This window comes from Sturnira hondurensis, unplaced genomic scaffold, assembly GCF_014824575.4.
Source record: "Sturnira hondurensis isolate 20B ecotype Veracruz unplaced genomic scaffold, ASM1482457v3 Scaffold0004136, whole genome shotgun sequence".
NCBI lineage: Eukaryota > Metazoa > Chordata > Mammalia > Chiroptera > Phyllostomidae > Sturnira > Sturnira hondurensis.
Genome location: NW_028076767.1, coordinates 53,591,645 through 53,607,007, shown reverse-complemented (window position 1 = coordinate 53,607,007; position 15,363 = coordinate 53,591,645). Strand labels below are relative to the sequence as shown.

Here is a 15,363-nt window from a genome sequence, read left to right as displayed (position 1 = left end):
TATTTAAAACTATACTAGATGTTTTAGCCAACATGATAATGTAAGAAAAAAAGAGAAGAGGAACAAATATTGGAGAGAAAGAAGTTGTTATTAACAGATGACATGATTATGTATATGGAAAATCCTAATGAATCTATAAAAAAATCAGACTAGAATGAATGAGAAAATTTCTCAAGTTTGCAGGATACAAAGTAAATATGCAAAGTCAATTGCATATCTATATGTTATCAAGAAACAATTAGAAAATGAAATTAAAAGATAACAATAACAGCATTCAAAAGTTCATTGCAATAAATTAAACAAAAGATGAACCGGATCTCTACCCTGAAAACAATAAAACATCATTGACAAATGAGACTATCTAAATTAATGCAAATATATGTCATGTGTAATTATTGGAATATTCAATATTTTTAAGATGTCCATTCTGCCCAAATTGACCTGTGGTTTCAATGCAATTCTAATGAAAATCTCAGGATATTTCTGAGGAAATTGACACGCTGATTCTAAAATTACTATGAAAATGCAAAGGATCTAGGATAGCCAAGATAAAAGAACAACAAAGTTGGACTTACACTCCAGATTTCAGGATTTTAAAAAAAATTATGATAATAAAGATGATAAGGTATTATGGTTACATGACTATACTGAAAGGAACAGAATAGAGTGCCCAGATTAGACTTCCATGTACTCAGTCTATTGCTCTTTATCAAAGACATCAAAAGAATTCAGTGGAGAAAGAAAAATCTTGCTTAACAAGTAGTGCTGGATATTTTCATGGAAACCAAAGTTGAACGTACGTCTTTTCCCTCATTCAAATACAGAAAACTATTTTGACATCATAGTCATTACTGTAAGAGCTTCAACCACAAAGCTTCTAAAAAATATACAGTGAAAAGCTTTGTGATGACAGGGTATGCAAAAATGTTTTAGGACAAAAAATGAACTAACCATAACATAAAAAAATTGATAAATTGAATTTTATCCAAACTAAAATCTTTTGTTTGATCAAAGTCATTGTTAGAAAAATAAAAATGCAATTCACAGACTGAATGAGAATATTTGCAAAATGTATTTGTCAAAGAATATCCAGAATATATAAAGAATGCTAGAATGTTAAGAAGACAAACAATCCAATTTTTGAAAGTAGATAAAATATTTGAAAAGATAGTTCACAAAATAAGATGAGAATTACAAATAAACACATGAAAAGATGCTTAACATTATTTGTCATTAAGGAATGCAAATTAAAGCTATAATGAGATACATACTTATTAGAATGGCTAAAACTAAGGAGACTGACAATACCAAGTATTAGCAAGAATATTGAATAACTAAAACCCTTACACATTGCTGATAGAAATGCAAAATAGGGACTTCCAGCCAAGATGGAGGCATATATGGGTAGATACACTTTGCCTCCTCACACAACCAGAAAAGGACAACAATAAATTTAAAAACAAAAACAACCAGAACTACCAGAAAATTGACCTGTATGGAAGTCTGACAACCAAGCAGTTAAAAGAAGAAACATTCATCCAGAACAGTAGGAGGGGTGGAGACAGGCAGCTGGGGTGGAGAGGACTCATGGCAAGCCTGCAGCTGAAGAACCAGGTGAGGCAGCAGCTGGCAGAGTGGGCAGTTCCACATTTGCATTCAGATAAAACAGGAGGAAGACAGACTACGCAACCCAGGGTTCCAGCACAGGGAAATAAAGCCTCAAAACCTCTGACTGAAAAAACATGGGGGGGGAGGGTTGGGGCAGCAGGGGAAAGTCCCAGCCTCATAGGAGAGTTCACTGGAGAGATCCACAGGGTCCTAGAACATACACAAACCCACCCACCTGGGAATCAGCACCAGAAGAACCCAATTTGCTTGTGGGTAGTGGCAGAAGTGACTGGAAGGTGGCAGAGAGCTGAGCAAGCTCCACTGTTGCCTCTTGGACCCCTCCCCCACATACAGTGCCACCAGCAATGACCTGGGTTGCCCCACCCTGGTGAACACCTAAGGCTCCACCCTTAGCTATGTAACAAGAGCACAGAGATTAAAAAAAATGGCCTAATTGAAAGAACAGATCAAATCTCCAGAAAAGAGATAGCCAATCTATCAAGTGCACAGTTCAAAACACTGGTAATCAGGATGCTCACAGAATTGGTTGAGTATGGTCACAAAATAGAGGAAAAAGTGAGGTCTATGGAAAGTGAAATAAAGAAAAATGCAGAGAGAACCAACAGTGAAGGGAAAGAAACCGTGACTCAAATCAATGGTTTGGAGGAGAAGGAAGAAACATTCAACCAGAACAGAATGAAAAAAACAAGAATTAAAAAAAATGAGGAGAGGCTTAGGAATTTCTAGGACAACTTTAAATGTTCCAACATGCAAATCATAAGGGTGCCAGAAGGAGAACAGGAAGAGCAAGAAATTGAGAACTTACTTGAAAACATGAGAACTTCCCTAACCTTGCAAAGGAAATAGACTTCCAGGAAGTCCAGAGAGTCCCAAAGAAGTTGGACCCAAGGAGGAACACACCAAGGCACATCATAATTACATTGCCAAAGATTATAGATAAGGAGAGAATCTTAAAGGCAGCAAAAGAATGCAGTTACCTACAAAGGAGTTCCCATAAGACTATGAGCTGATTTCTCAAAAGAGACCTTACAGGTAAGAAGGGACTGTAAAGAAGTATTCAAAGTCATAAAATGCAAGGACCTATATCCAAGATTACTCTATCCAGCAAAGCAATCATTTAGATAAAGTGTCTCAAAGATAGGGAGTTCATTATCACCAAGCCCTTATTATATGAAATATTAAAGGCACTTATCTGAGAAAAAGAAGATCAAAAATACGAACAGTAAAATGACAACAGACTCACAACTATCAACAACTGAACCTAAAAATAAAAACAAACTAAGCAAACAACAACAGGAACAGATTCACAGAAGTGGAGATCTCATGGAGGGTTATCAGTAGGGATAGAAAGCCGGGAGAATGAGGGAAAAGGTACAAGGAATAAGAAGCATAAATAGTAGGTAGAAAGTAGACAGGGGGGTGTTAAGAATAGTAGGAAATATAGAAGCCAAAGAACTTATTTGTGTGACCATGGACATGAACTAAGGTGAGTGAATGATGGTGAGGAAGGTACAGGGCACAGGGGAATAAAAGGGAGAAAATTGGACAACTGTAATAGCATAATCAATAAAATATATTGAAAAAATGTGTAAAAGAAATGCAAAATGGTGCTTCCTCTTCAGAAAATAATTTGATAGTTTATTAAAAAATTAAAACTATATATATACAATTCAACAATTCCAGTTCTAGGTGTCTGTTCAATAGAAATACAAAATCTGTTTGTCCACACAAAGATTTATATGTAAGTGATCATAACAGAATTTTTCATGGTAGCCAGAAAAATATGGAAAAACAACCTAAATGTCCATCAATGGAAGAATGACTAAACAAAGTGTAGTAAATCCTTATAATGGACTATTACTTAAAACAAAAAGGAACAAACTGCAGATAAACACAAAATCATAGATGAATCTCAAAAACATTATTTTGAGCAAAAGAAGGCAGACACTACATTATCCCATTTATTTGAAGTCTGAAAATAAGCAAAATCTATCTAAATCATAGAAATAAAAAAATGTCTATGTCTGAAGTAGAACTGATAGTAATGAGGCCTAAGGGGAAATTTTTGAGGTGATTAAAACATTCTATATCATGTTTTAGGTGGTAATTACATTGGTATATTCAATTGTCCAAACTCATCAAAATGAACATTTCTGATGTGTGCCTTGTAGTACATGTCAATTACACCTCAAAGGGCAGTGAGGGGACAGACACTATCTCTGACACTTGAATGTAAACACAATACTTAAAAGTTACAATCAGAGATGGGTTCAGTTCCTTTCGTGGCCAGAGTATTTTTGGTTATATCACTGAAATGTCTTAAAATGATGTTATAAAACTTGTTTGTCTACACATAGGTTGATGCCTTGGGTGTGCATAAGTGTGTTAAAGGTCCATGGAGGTTTGGAAAGTCATTTCATATATACTAGATTTATAGTAGTAAAAGGCTTGGTTTTGGACCAACCCAGATCTCAGTACAGATCGCTAATTAGTCATGTGGCCGTGGGCAAATTCCTAACCTCTCAGAGCCTCTGTTACTTCCCTTCCATGTAGAAATAACATAATCTGCTTTGACTTGCTGTTATTATAAAGACTGAATGAAGTCATGTATATAAAACCTTCAGCATAAGGCCTGGCACTAAGTAAATGATAGCTCTTTTTCATTACAAGGATATTAAATAATTTCATTTAGGACATGTCATTGACCATACAGTTAAACAACCACAATGCAGCTTGCCTTCAACCATCATTACCTGAATGCTACATGATTTTAATAGCTGATTACAGCATATTATAATGGAGTTACTATCTAATTTCTTACTGAACTTGGTAGAAGTGAAGGCCACAAAGGCCTTCTCCAAGCAGTAAAAGAAATCCCATTTCCCACAGTGTGTCAGAGGAAGCTTCAAAAAGTGTTATTTTGGCAGAAGTCTTTGTAGTGGAAAAAGGTATTTTGAGAAAGTGTGGGTTACTGTCAAATTGTCACAGAAAGTGCCGGTCATTTAGAATAGATGGTCTCAAAGGGGCTGGGGATGGGCACAGGTGAGTGGAACCTAGAGTAGAAGACTAGGTCCCCTTGTCTGCAGAACACAGAACCAAGTTTGTTATATCTTGACCTACACAGGGCGACAGGTGCTGCAAGGACCCAATGCTAGAGCCATGTGTTAAGATGACTTCCCCTTGGTTCTGAACAACCCAGGCAACTGAGAAAGCTACTGAGATCCAACCAGGCAGGAGGGAAATGCCGGGGAGTGAGCAAGCTCCTGCCAAGTGCAGCTCAGAGAGGGGCTATCTCTGCAGAAAATCAGTGTTCAGAGATGCCAGAGAATCATTACTTACCTGCAAGGGTTGGCGATTTCTTCTGGCGTTGTTTTTATGAAAGGGGAGACAGGTTTTTCCACAAAAGAGCCAAAGCCCAGTCTAAAGTTGCTCGTTAATTTAGACATCTCCTTGGAAAGCAGGGAACCCAGCTCTTTGATTGTGTTGAGGTCATCATCCATGGAGGCTGAGAGGTCCATGAGGTAATACAAGTCCACAGGATAGTCCTCGGTCTGGCGGACTTGCACTTGCAGAGTCTGTTCACCACCTGCAAATACGCCATGAGAAAAGCAAATCCATAAATATGCATTGAGACTTGTTTGTGCCTGGGCCAGCTGGCTAGTTCATTTCAATAAGAATTTTCTGAAGACACTAATGATTTCATAAACAATGTGGCAAGGTTTATGAATGAATGAGCCCATGGAAATCTTTCAGCAGTGTGTTTAGAGCTACTGAAAGGGGTAAGAGTTAAGATATCTTATATCTCCTTGGGGGAGCTGGCATCCATTTAGATGGGAGATAAGCTGAATTTTTTGTATGCGGTTTTAGAAAAGGAGAGCAAAATACAAAGGAGTTTAAAGCTACATTAAACTCTTGAAGAAATGTGAGGTAAAACTTAACAACATTGGAGAGATTCAAATGGTTACTATTAGATAAGGCTTTTTTAGTGACACGTTTGGAGTGCAAGTGACTAATATGAATAAAGAAAAGCGATTCTCTATTTCCTAAAAAATGAGACATCTGAGTGGTTATAATCAATGGTATTGTAATATGTGGTACAAGTTGTATTAGCAGAACAGTGATATAACCATGCGACACTAGAATTATTTACCTGATCCGGTGCACATGTAAATGTTAACATACCTGGTCTCAATTTAAGAATCAAGCTTTGAGGTGCAATCTGAACAATGTCGGAACTATTTTTCTGTCTGCCTACACTGAGAGGCTTGTTTATAAGTATTTCTACTTGAGAGACAGGGTTTTCGATGAAGTTGAGTTGACACCCTTTTGCAAGAAGATTTGCTGGGGTATCACATCTTTCACCAACTCCAGAGGGCTGGGTAAAATTCTAAAAAAGAAAAGCAATAAAAAGAAAAAAGAAGACAAATCTTTATTTCTTCATAAGGTAAAATTTTATTCTGCTTGCTTTTCTAGTTAGGCAGTTTGTCATACTCAGAATATCATATCCCCCAATAAAAATGTAAGTAAAGAATATTATATCCCAGATATAATATTAGTAGAATATATATATATATATATATATATATATATATATACATATATATATAGTAGAATAGCCAGAGACGTCTGCCATTAAAATCCTGAGAAAAATGGCATTCTTCTTTTAATTACATTCAGTTGAATTTATCTAACAGTTTTGTGGTTTTTAAAAAAATCCTAGGACTGCCCAAGTTCTCAGTTTGTCTATTACCAAATCCAGCCTTTTCTGTGGATTTCTGCGTCGCCTTATCTAGCTCTCCATCCTGGTTCAACTCATGGATGCGTCATCCTTAAGTTACAGCATCACTACATTGGCGTTCGCCTCTTGGAGCCTACACTCAGTGTCTTAAAGTGTTCACTTTAAGGTCTTTTAGGACTTTCTCCAAGATCTGGAAGTGGGAAATGAAACGAAAGAAATATGGTGTAGGAGATTGCTTTTTGGTGTAAGACTTGGGAGTTGCTCAGTCCGCCTCTGATTCATGTGGGTAGAATGAGGCAGGGAGATGAGTATTTCCAGGCAGAAATGTGGCCATTCCAACCTTGCAGTTCCTGGGGACAAGGAAAGTGGTGTGGAGCGAGACATACTTGCCTTACCTCATGTCAAAGGCTGCTCCAGGGTTTGTGAACAGGCTCTAACTAAGCAAGGCCAACCAAGGCCCATCGACTCTCATGTTTGGAAAGAGGCAAACCAATGCTCCTGTTGTTTTTCTCATTCCTTAGGATTCCAAGCCCCTATTACTGTTTCCACTAACTGGGAAAGTTATATATCTTCTGAAATTGATTCTTGAGACTATCATTTGTTATATATCAGTCAGGCCTCTGCCTATCTGAGACACCAGGCTAGGCGTAGCAAATTACCTTTCATGATGCGTCCAAAGTAAACAGTGGTTGGACAAGGCCTCAGAATCCTTCTCAACACGTCACTGCTACCACCTGTAATTACCAACTTTGCCTAAAGATGAGTCGGTGTTACTCATAGAAGCTGTTTTTCTATCTGCTCAAAGTGGAAGGCTCAATTCTTCTTACTTCAACTGCCTCAGCTGATACGGCTACTACCACTAGAGTGACCTTTTAGAATACTCTGGCTTTAAAATTTGACATTAACTGACCACCAAGTATCATCCACAAGTAAAGCTATCAGTAGTAACTTAAGAAGCTCTCTTAAATGAGTGCTAAAAGATGCATTGAAATAAAAACTCCAGAGGTGAACATTTTGTTAGACTTATTTTTTGTTTTATGTCTTTGACAGGAAACTACTATTATCTTTTTCAGGGAGTCAATGTAAAAAATGTGGGTTTTCCCCTTTTTGTATATTCTCAAATCTACTTTTGATACATGCACTCAGAAAAGCGTAACTGTCCAGGGGGGGCTGAGTGAAAAAGTGAAGGGATTAAGAAAAGAAAAAGAGCCTCATAGATAGACACCAGTATGGTGATGACCAGAAGGAAGGAGGTTGGGGAGGTAGAAGAGGGTAAAGGGAGGATGAGTGGTGATGGAAGGAGATTTGACTTGGGGTGGTGAACACACAACAAAATATACAGATGATGTATTATAGAATTGTGCACCTGAGACCTATATAATTTTATTAACCAAAGTCACTCCAATAAATTAAATTAAAAAGAATAAAAAAGCATAATTCCCTTGCACTGCACTTCTGTTTGTGCCTCATCAGCCAAAGCCCCTGGGGAGGGAGCTGGGTTTTCGTTCTGTGAGGTCCTCCTCCACAGACACACATTCAACTTGGGAGGCAGGTTTTAACAGTTCTAACCCAGTGAGCTGGGCATCCAGGTCTGTTCCCCTTAAGCACGCTGCCAGTCTTTGCTGAACTTGGCAATGGCATGTTTGGATTTTTGTTTAGGTTCTATTTATGAGATTTGGTAGAGAAGTATTCTAAATCCATATAAAGCTAAGCAGCTTTTTCTTACCAACAGTCATTTACAGGTTGCTCTCTAGTGTCCCAGGGGGCAGTGACTCAGGCTGGTTTGTAACACATTCCCTAGTCCCTTTTACATGACTTCCACATACTTGCCCCTTTGATGATGTAAGGAATGTCTATTTTGGGTTTTTTCATAGTGGTACGGTCACCAAGTTCATGAAAACGTAATATGTAACAGAATTGGATAATGTCTGACCAGTAAAGTTTACCCCAAACTTACAATTTTTCTCCTAGAACATGGCAGTGATTCTAAATGAATCCTGGTTCCCAGATTGAGTACAGCTATGGCACCGAAATCAAATATATGTTTAACTTTAGAAAATACCATCTCCATAACCTCTGATGGCATTTGACATGTACGCAGCTAGAAAGGGCTTTACTGTGAGAGGAGGAATCAGCTTAAATAAAAGATCCTGAGTTGAATATTTTTTCAGAACAATTTGACATTCACTGCCTCCTCAGACTGCCTTGGAAGGTAATCCTGTGAGTGACTACTTTGATCTCCTAATGCAAACATTTTTCCTTTCAATTTGTTTCACTGCTATAACCCCATAGTAAACAGGATACTATCAGAACAATCGCCAATGAAATCAGCATAAATGTAACTGAAGTTTTTAAAAAACACTCTGAGGTCATTTGTTTTACCTCCTGAGAACACCAGGCACACTGAGCTCCCGTGAGTAAGCAGTCTTCACAGGTCTCTGCACCTCCCATGGCACAGCCGCCTGCATGTAAACCCAGCAAGATACAAGGGGTTCAGCACACTCTCAGTCACTCCATTTCTGAGACTTACGGCTCTTAAAATACTTGAGTGAAGCAGTATCAGAGTTTATTTTTGTCTTCAGAGATCAGTCCTCAAAATGTTAGCAACTCATAAAGTTTACATTTGACGTCAAAGTTTATATTTGAAAATGCATGTCTTATTCGCCTAAAATGATCATTCTCTTTCTTCTTAAAATATGAAAATATTCAATGTTCACAAATATAGGATCATCATATTTATTGTCCTCATTCATTCTCATCCACTTTAATTTTTAAAACTTATTCACAGCCATTTAAAAATACTCCTCTCTTAAATGTAGTATAATTTTATTTTTAAAATAAATCCCCATGCCCTCTCAAGGTTATTACTCTTGTACAAAAAGAAAAGTGGGTACAGTTAACAAGATGATTGCCACAATTGTACTAAGAAGTTCTATTGTGTACTAATGCTGTTTAATTCTCCTCATTAAAATGCACATGCAACCTTTGTATTTATTTACCTTAAGCCTAGCGCATTTGCTGTGGGAACAGCCCTGTGTCCGCCTGTAATCTGTTAAAGCGTTCACTCCATGGCAAGAAAACAATCAGACAGATCAAATAAAAAGTGACTTCAGATCTAGTTTCTGAACCAAATGACAGGTTTGTCAAGCATACCACAAAAGCAATACGTTGCCGAGCTCAGGTCTTACCTTGTACGTGATCATTCCTTCCTAGAAATAGAAAGAACAGGCAAAGCAGTTCAATCCCCATTCGTTTCAGTTCTCGCTGTGCCGACAGATTAAAAAATGAATTAGCTTCAGCATTACAAGACCAAAGCTGAACATCGTTAAAAGTCTTTCTTTCTCGAAGTGTAAAATTTTAAATACTACTTACACTGCTTTGAAAAGAAACTTGAGATGTAAATAAAAAAGTTGAGACTGAAATGAAAACAGAGGCTACCTGGACAGGTAAAAAAGAAAAGCTGTGTTTAAAAGCAACTTCAACATGATTTACTTCCTTGTTCTCCTTATAAGGAAGGCAGGTGTACAATCACCAAGAAGGTGGGGAAATTCATTCAGTAGAAATTTTTGTGTAAATTCTACTAGTCTGTCTGCATCCTAGAGAAAGTCAGTACCTTTAGTGAAATATTGATCAGTGAAATGTCAAAAGAGGATTGAAATGATTTTTAAGTTGTTTCTAAAATAATTTTAACTAAGTAAAAACAGTAAAAATGATAAATAAAACACAAGTATGTAAGTTATAGGTAAAGAGAATTTTTTTAAATGAACTAAAGAAAAATACCTGAGATTTTTGCATTCCATTTTAAATCCTTTGCAGAGAATTGAAGTGAGCTCTGAAAAATATAAATCATTATTTTACAGTCAATTTAGAAGGCAGGCTAGGGAAAGCAAAACATTACCCTCCCTCATTTCTCAGATTGGACGAAAGATATTTTTCTATAAGTATAGAGTTCTTATTTTTAAAGTAATATTGGAAATAAATATAATATATTGAGATTGAACAATGATGCTCAAGGTTCTGAGTCCCTCTTCACAAGCGCCCTTTTAAGTGTACTGTCCGAGCTCTTAGCTCACCGCTTGCAACATAGGAGGTGCTTGTTTGATGAACAGAAGACTGACAAATTTAAAAGCTATACAATTGCCCTGGCTGGTATAGCTCAGTGGATTGAGCACAAGCCTGCAAACCAGAGGATTGCGGTTTGATTCCCAGTCAGGGCACATGCCTGGATTGCAGGTCAGTTCCCTGCAGGCCATTTCCCAGCAGGGGACACACAAAAGGCAACCATACATTGACATTTCTCTCCCTCTCTCCTTCCCCTCTAAAGATAAATAAATAAAATCTTTTAAAAAAAGCACTATACAATCTATGGCTAAATTCATTAGGTTGATTACATATATTTTCCTAATGTATTCAAGAAGATGTTTTGGGATTTATGAGGACTACAAACAGGTAGGAATAAAACGTTCACTTTGCCACTCTCCAAACTGAAGTTAGGTAGGCTTTTTTGTGTCTGGGCTTACATCCTGGGAGATTATCTTTTAAACATGTATTTCTAAGCCAGCATATGAAACCTGTGAATAAAAGGAAAACTAATTATAAGTTCTCCTCAGAAGGCTATGTTCAATTTTGAACTCTATCATACAGAAGAACCTGGAAGAACATGGTAAGAATCCTGTAGAGAGAAAGCAGAATTACTAAAGAGTTGGAAGTATGCCTTTTGGGAGAAAAATACAGTTGTATGAAATAAATTGATTTACTTTGAAGAAGAAAGATTGATGCACAAATTATCTGTGTCCCTGATGTCACCTCTCTTTTTGTATCTAGCATTAGTTTTTATTCATTTATTCATCCAACAAATATTTATGGAATATCTACTTTGTGTCAAGTATTGTTCTAGAAGAAGAAACTATGTCAGTGAACAAACCCAAGCTCTTAAAGTGTGAAACACTCATATATTGTATGAGGGATATATGAGGGATATATATACGAGGGAGAGCAGTGGTAGAGAGACCAGGTCCTTAAAATTAGGCAGTGATAAGGGCCATGAAAAATTATAAAGCTGGGTAAAAGGAAGAGGAAAAGGAATGCTGTGTTATTTTATTTCGGACAGTCAGGGAGGACTTCTCTGCCGAACTGACATCTAACAGAGTCCCAAATAACCTGGGCAACAAAGTGCGAAGGCCTTCAGGCAGCTTCATGCGGAACATTTTCAAGAACAGTAGCGGGCAAGGCAGCAGGCAGAGGGTGGTGGAAAATGAGGTCAGATTGAGAGGCAGAAGTTAGATTGTATGCAGTCTTGAACTTGAATTTTATTTTAAGTGTGTTGGAATGTTATTGGAAGATTGAAAATAGTGGAATGATATTATTTAATTTACATTTTAAGAAAATCATTCTGGCTGCCACTGAGGTTAAGATTGGAAGGAATTTATGGCTGTTCTCTAGGACAACAAGGTAGGTAGTTACTACAAGGTAGTTAGGACTAGGATGTTGGTAATGTAGAAAGACAGCGGTGGCCAGATAAAATAGAATTTGAAAATGGGATGTGCTTGTGGAAGAAAAAGAGATTTTTAACCTGAGTAATGGAGTATATGATACTTTTTCTTGAGAAAGGTTACTCTGGGGAACGATCAGTTTTCCTGTGGAGGATGGGGCTCAAGAACATGTCAATTTTGAGATGTCTAGATAACCAAGTGAAGATGTTCTATAGGCAGTGTGATATTGAGTCTACAAATGGGGTGATATAGGTGTCAACTGTAAATTTAGTGTCCTCAGCAGGGGTTCAAAGATATGAAGCTGATGGCATTTAAATATACAAGGCTGAATGAGGCCCTTAGGTAAGGGAGCGGCTCTACGGACAGAACCCTGGGGCTAGCTAGTGTCTAGAGGTCAAGAGGAGAAAAGTCAAATAAAGAAAACTGCTATCTAAAGAGCATTCTTACTTGCTAAAAAGGAGCCTACCTTTGTCTCTGTATATCTCTCACATTTCTGCCCATGTTGTAAGCAAAGGCAGTGACTGCCTTTTTTCTGGGTTATCTTTTTAAGCATGCTTGTAAAGTGAACAGCTTTTGAAGGTAGAGATGATGTCTCTCTTCGGATTAAGGAGCAGATTTGCTTACACATTAAGAAGATAGAGCGTCACCCTCCAGAACCAGAAGCAGCACCTTCGGTGCCTATGTTATATTCAGCTTCCCTAGGATTGGGGTTTCTAGTTTCTCTCTTGTAACTCAACCCACCATGTGTGCAGGGGTCACCTCTTCTCATTTGGATCACCTTGTGGGAACTGGCCTTAGGAAACTGGTGAAAGAAAATGCTGCCCCTCAGGCCACTGATATTGCTATGAATCCTTCATATCTGACCCTGGAATCTCCTATCTCTGCTAACATCTATGAATCTGTGATTATCTAACTTGTCAGCTAAGCAAGTGAAATCTCAAGCCCTTCACAGTTCTTGACAATCTCCTACTTAAAACTTCCCTTTTTCTATAGACTAAATATTCAATTTTCTAATCTCATGTTGGAAGACAGGAAGTCCTAAGACTGCTTGAAGTGCCTCGGTGTGGACAGCACTGTCCCGGGCTCCAGAGGGTTCCCCAGGTCCTGGGGTGCCTGGCTGCTCACCACCCTCTCTGGAAGCTACTGTCAAACAGTTTGGATGAGCTGGGATCAAGGAGGTCCGTCCACACGGCTCTCCATCTGTCCACTCCCGAGAACCTTTTCTGAGGTTCCTGCTGCCATCAAAAGCTCTTCCTCCTGGTAATATGGTTACACTACCTCTTCCAACCTGTCTTGTAGTTAAGAGAACCTCAGTGACTTAGCTCTTGCAGATGGAATACGAGTCGGAGTGGCATATACCACTGTCTGACGATCTCCACACCCCTCTGCCAACTGGATGCAGTCAGCAACAACAATGTGTCACTCAATGTGACCTTGAGTTTAAACCGGGACTTTGTATTATCCCAAATGCAGAATTCCATCCTGTTCCTAAAATCATAATTGCACTGCTTTATTTGCTCTCTCTCCCCAGTTGCAGCCCCTCCCTTACTTCTAAGCCTTTGCACCCATTTGTGAGCCTAGGGACATTAGCTTCCTTCTTATTCCTCTCATTTGGCTTACTCACTATCTAGGTCTCAGTGTAGACATTCACTGGAACTTTCCATAAGAAGACCTTTGTGGTTTCTCCAGGCTTCTCTTCTGAAACTTCCCCCAAGATAGCTCCTTTCCCTTCCCTTGTAATTGACTAATCCTTCCCTCTCCCACCCATGAGACTGCATTTGTTGAATTCTTTGTGGGTATGAGGCACAGACTGTCTTAGCTGTCCTTATACATATGTCTTTTAATATTTTAAAGAGGGTAAGGAATGGAGAAAGAGAGGGAGAGAAACATCAACCTGCAAGAGAGACACTGAGGAGCTGCATCTCACACACCCCTAATGGGGGACCTAACCCACAGCCCAGGCATGTGCCCTGACCAGGAATCGAACTGGTGACCTTTTGATTCACAGGCCAGCACTCAATCCACTGAGCCACACCTCCTTATATCCCCAGCAAGCAGCGTAATTCTTGGTACTTTGTATTTAAGTATTCAATTGGTGTTTACCAAGTAAATAGATAAATTTTGTCTTCATTGTGTAGTATTTTACCTGTTACAAAACAAGTACTCCATGAATATTTAGTATATAGATGGTTAAAAGAATAAATGGTTTCAGAAGGTATATAACACATTTAGGGGGGAGAAAAGGTGTTCCTCACTTGGGTTGTGATGAAAGCTGAAAAAAGTCTTAAAATGCAGTGTGGAGAAAGGCAGCTGAATCCAAGAGAAAACACAAAGTAGACAATGCTACAATTAAACATCCACCCAGTCTGTTTTCCCCTTGGCACTATGCTGGATAATTTGCATCAGACTAAATAGCACAGGGAAACATTCTGATTTCCGGAAGATGTGGTGCCTGGTGCCCTCTCCTGGAAAGTACCTGTCCATGCCTCTTTTGTTCCATGAGCTGATCAGCACCCGATAAAGCACCCGAATAAAAACTGTATCCTCTTATCCAAACCAACCAGATGAATTACCTCTGTGTGTGTGTGTACACGTACATAACTTGAACGGGGAAATACAGATAAAAATCAGGGTTTTGGTCATTGGGTCTGAAACTGGCTGAAAGAGGACATGAGCTTAGAGGGAACTTGATGCTTCGCGAGTGAACCTGTGTTAGGAGGATCTCTAACTACGAGGATTCAGAAGCCCAGGCACAGGGAAACTACGATGAGTAGATGAGGTGGTGGATGGAGAGTATCCACAGCAAAAGCAGCAGAGAAGGAAGGGACCCTGAGCCACTCGAACTGAGGAATACTAGAGTCAGACCCAAAACTCACTTCGTTGAGGTGACAGAACACGGCCCAGGCAGAGGGCTGCCTTGGACCCTCAAATACCCTTCCAGATCAGATCTCCCTGAGGCTGGCTCTTCCCGAGTTTCCCCAGCATCTTGTCTCTTTTAGAGCGATGTGTATTCTTGCAACAAATCGCCGTCACTTGTGGGTCATTGAAGGGGTCTCTATACTCCTTAAAACCAAGAGATCCTAATCATCCATATTTTCAGATAGGCTGCTGAGGCCCAGAGGACAGAATGCTGCCCTGTATACGAGGGTCTGACTCTTCTCAGAGAGTCGGGCTTTTTTCAAAGGGTCTGACCTGGGGGCAGGTGGACCCGCAGAGTACCTTGCAGCTGGGAAAGCTGCACCCCCTGCACTCTGCCTTTCAGCTGGCCTTCACTTCTGAGATGTGGAAATGTGGAGTGACAACAAACTCACAACTATCAACAACCAAACCTGAAAACAAAAATGAACTAAGCAAACAACTAGAATCAGAACAGAATCATAGAAATGGAGATCACATGGAGAGTTATCAGCGGGGATGGGGAGGGCGGAATGGGGGAAAAGATACAGGGAATAAGTAGCATAAATGATAGGTACAAAATAGACAGGGGGAGGTTAAGAATAGTAT

At 39.0% G+C, this 15,363-nt stretch overlaps 1 protein-coding gene across 3 annotated transcripts in view; it reads right to left on the bottom strand.

Moving 5' to 3' along the window:
* ITGB6 (integrin subunit beta 6) overlaps positions 1-15,363 on the bottom strand; it is a 154,484-nt gene that overhangs the window by 76,338 nt on the left and 62,783 nt on the right. Inside the window, exons 2-7 of one of the 3 annotated variants that reach the window (XM_037044604.1) lie at positions 10,148-10,199; positions 9,740-9,805; positions 9,556-9,631; positions 8,750-8,829; positions 5,812-6,016; positions 4,969-5,215 (exon numbers count right to left, since the gene is read on the bottom strand). In XM_037044604.1, the coding sequence (XP_036900499.1) occupies positions 4,969-5,215; positions 5,812-6,016; positions 8,750-8,829; positions 9,556-9,631; positions 9,740-9,805; positions 10,148-10,162 (689 nt within the window). In that variant the 5' untranslated portion in view covers positions 10,163-10,199. Of the gene's footprint in view, positions 1-4,968; positions 5,218-5,811; positions 6,017-8,749; positions 8,830-9,555; positions 9,632-9,739; positions 9,806-10,147; positions 10,200-15,363 lie in introns of those variants that run through there. The other 2 variants (XM_037044605.1, XM_037044606.1) reach the window with 2 other exon arrangements.